The sequence below is a fragment of the Colobus angolensis genome, unplaced genomic scaffold (genome assembly GCF_000951035.1).
Source record: "Colobus angolensis palliatus isolate OR3802 unplaced genomic scaffold, Cang.pa_1.0 Scaffold135, whole genome shotgun sequence".
In the NCBI taxonomy this organism is placed as follows: Eukaryota; Metazoa; Chordata; class Mammalia; order Primates; family Cercopithecidae; genus Colobus; species Colobus angolensis.
The window spans coordinates 3540909-3543818 of NW_012114433.1; the positions used below are offsets into that span (position 1 = coordinate 3540909).

At 42.2% G+C, this 2910-nt stretch overlaps 1 protein-coding gene across 1 annotated transcript in view; it reads right to left on the reverse strand.

The window, feature by feature from the left end:
* CCZ1 (CCZ1 vacuolar protein trafficking and biogenesis associated homolog (S. cerevisiae)) overlaps positions 1-2782 on the reverse strand; it is a 41347-nt gene extending 38565 nt beyond the window's left edge. The window contains exons 1-5 of the mRNA XM_011934410.1: positions 2705-2782; positions 1509-1606; positions 1322-1415; positions 957-1034; positions 202-249 (exon numbers count right to left, since the gene is read on the reverse strand). Of these exons, the coding sequence (XP_011789800.1) occupies positions 202-249; positions 957-1034; positions 1322-1415; positions 1509-1606; positions 2705-2782 (396 nt within the window). The remainder of the gene's footprint in view (positions 1-201; positions 250-956; positions 1035-1321; positions 1416-1508; positions 1607-2704) is intronic.
* Between the last annotated feature and the right edge of the window lie 128 nt (positions 2783-2910).

Here is a 2910-nt window from a genome sequence, read left to right on the forward strand (position 1 = left end):
AGAAAGAGAAGGGAGTTCAATACTTGCTGAATAAATGTAGGCATAAACCTCACTACCTGTTTCCAAGGCCTCATTATTTTCTTCTCTAAGACAAACACACAGTCACTTTGCAGTCATTGAAAGATTTCTCTTTAAACAACCTTGGAGCCTATAAATAGGGGTAACTGGTTGGACTCGGTTCAAAACGAATGCCAGGCTTACCTTGTACATGCTGTAGCACTGCTGTAGCACGGAACTATAAACCTTGTCCTGCAAACACAAAAACACAGCACAGATCTCAATTTGAGGGAAAACAATGTCTATTGGATAGATGGCAAAGCTACACTGACTCTTGGCCAAACGGTATAATGTTGATAAACTTGGTCCCACAATAGTTGTGTGCCGAAAAAAAGTGTTTACTTTTTATTTCTTTTTTGAGATGGAGTCTCACTCTGTTGTCTAGGCTGGAGCGCAGTGGTACAATCTCGGCTCACTGTAACCTTTGCTTCCCGGGTTCAAGCGATTCTCCTGCCTCAGCCTCCTGAGTAGCCGGGATGACAGGTGTGCGCCACCATTCCTGGCCAATTTTTATAGTTTTAGTATAGACAGGGTTCCGCCATATTGGCCAGGCTGGTCTTGAATCCCTGACCTCAAGTGATCTGCCCGCCTCGGCCTCCCAAAGTACTAGGATTACAGGTGTGAGCCACCGTTCCCAGCCAGAAGTGTTTAAATTCTAATTTGTGAATCAGTAAGCCTTACTTTAGGAGGGCTTTCAATGTAGATGAAGAGTAGAAGGTATTAGTGAGATAGGGTGCATATACATTTTAAAAAGACTGTGCTCATGTAAACGATAAACATAAACCTTTGCTATATACACTGAGAAACTTCCACAAAAGCCACTGAGTTTAAATACGACCAATTGAGGGATTCAACATACTCAGTAATACATCTAAAATAAATAAATAATGACACATTACCAACAACTCCTCCTCTTGATATTCAATAACTGGTTTTCCATCTTTACTCTGTTTTTCAATTATAGGATTCCGAACAACCTGCAAAGTTTGAAAAACTGAAATTATACAATGAATTCATTATACCATGTTTTTTATTTTGCCTTAATTTAAAAACTCTGAACATGCTATAGCACCAGAAACACAACTTCTTAAAACAGCCCCAAGAACAAATAAAGCAAATAGGAAGAACTTGATTTTAAAATTACAACCAATTTTATTTTAATGTTACTTGGATGCAATAGCCAGAGAACTTTCCCAAATTCTAGTAAAGATCACCCATAACTTCACCGTACAATTTCAGAAAGATACACTGTGTATGTAAATACCATGACCATCCAGAAATGTTCTTCTGGTTCATTGAAGAACTGTCTATTATTCTGGGTATGTAAAGATTTTGCAGGTTTTGATGGGCTAAAGGTCCTACAAAGGTTAAAAAAAAAATGTTTGAGACAATTCTCCAGCAGAAGTTTTAAGAATTCACTGAACTCTAAAAGGCACACTTAAAGGTATTACCTTGTGAACTGTACAATAGCTTCACACAATCCGACATTTCTGATCTTTTCATTCTTTTCTACCTCATTTGGATGATAAAATAAAATCTTATTTTCCTCCTGAAACATGAAGAAACAGAAGCACATTAATATCAACATTTCATCTTAGCTACTGAAAACACTAAGTTCAATGTCGACCTCTTGTGTCACACATGCTAATGACAAAGCAAAACAAAAACGTTTTAGAAAAACAGGAATTGTAATCCTAGCACTTTGAGAGGCCAAGGCGGGAGGATCACTTGAGCTCAGGAGTTCAAGACCAGCCTGGGCAACACAATGAGACCACGTCTCTATCATTTAAAATAGTAAGAAAAACAGGAATTATCTCACCATGTGCAAATACTGCCCACCAGCCAGAAAGGCAGTTTTGATATTCAATAAGTCACATTATATCTGAAGCAGCACCAGGTAATTTCTACGAAAACTCAGTCTCTAAATTTTTTTCCTAGTGCTAATTTGTAATACACCAATGCTTGTAAGAAATAAAGGTGTGCACATCTGCAGACACACAGCTCCCTGAAAATTAAATCCAGCCAGTTCCAAGGCATTTGAACTAACAAGTTTTGTTTTGTTTTGTTTTTTCTTTTTCTTTTTCTGGAGATGTGGTCTCTGTGGCCCAGGCTGTAGTGCACTGGCGCAATTACAGCTTCCCTGCAGCCTCAACCACTCGGGCTCAAGTGATCCTCTGGCCTCAGCCTCCTAAGTAGCTGGAACTACAGGTGCGTACCACACCTGGCTCATTTTTCGATTTTTTTTTTTTTTTTTTTTGCGGGGGTGGGTAAGAGATGGGGCTCTTGCTATGTTGCCCAGGCTGGTCTGGAACTCCTGGCCTCAAGCAATCGTTCCATCTCGGCCTCCTAAAGTGCTGGGATTACAGGCGTGAGTCACGGCGCCCAGCCTGGACAGACTAAAAAAAACTGTTACTTGCTGGTAACAAAACACAGCTCTGGACATCCTTTGAGAAAGTCGCCGTCCCACCTCAGAAAAACCACACACACACACCCTCCCGGAATTATTTCCTCATTTGGCCGAAAACTTTTACAGGGTCCTCCAGGCTTGCATCATGAGGGCTAGCTTCTGCCACTCTGCTTCCACGCTTCTAGGTGGGGACTAACCACTTAACAAAGCACAGTTCAATTTTAATTTCCCAGAACTGACGCAAACCAAAGCGCAAAGAGCCTCAACCTGGGGTGTGGAGTGATAGACCCGACGGGGCTTTATTCCATAGACAGGCATCGACCCAGGACCTGAAGCGGTCCCTGCCTGCTGTCAGGTCCCCGCCGCAGTCCCTGGCCCGGACTCGCACCTGGCGCAACGCAGGCTAGGTCAGTGCCGCTCGAGGGGGGCAGAACCACAGGACCGCC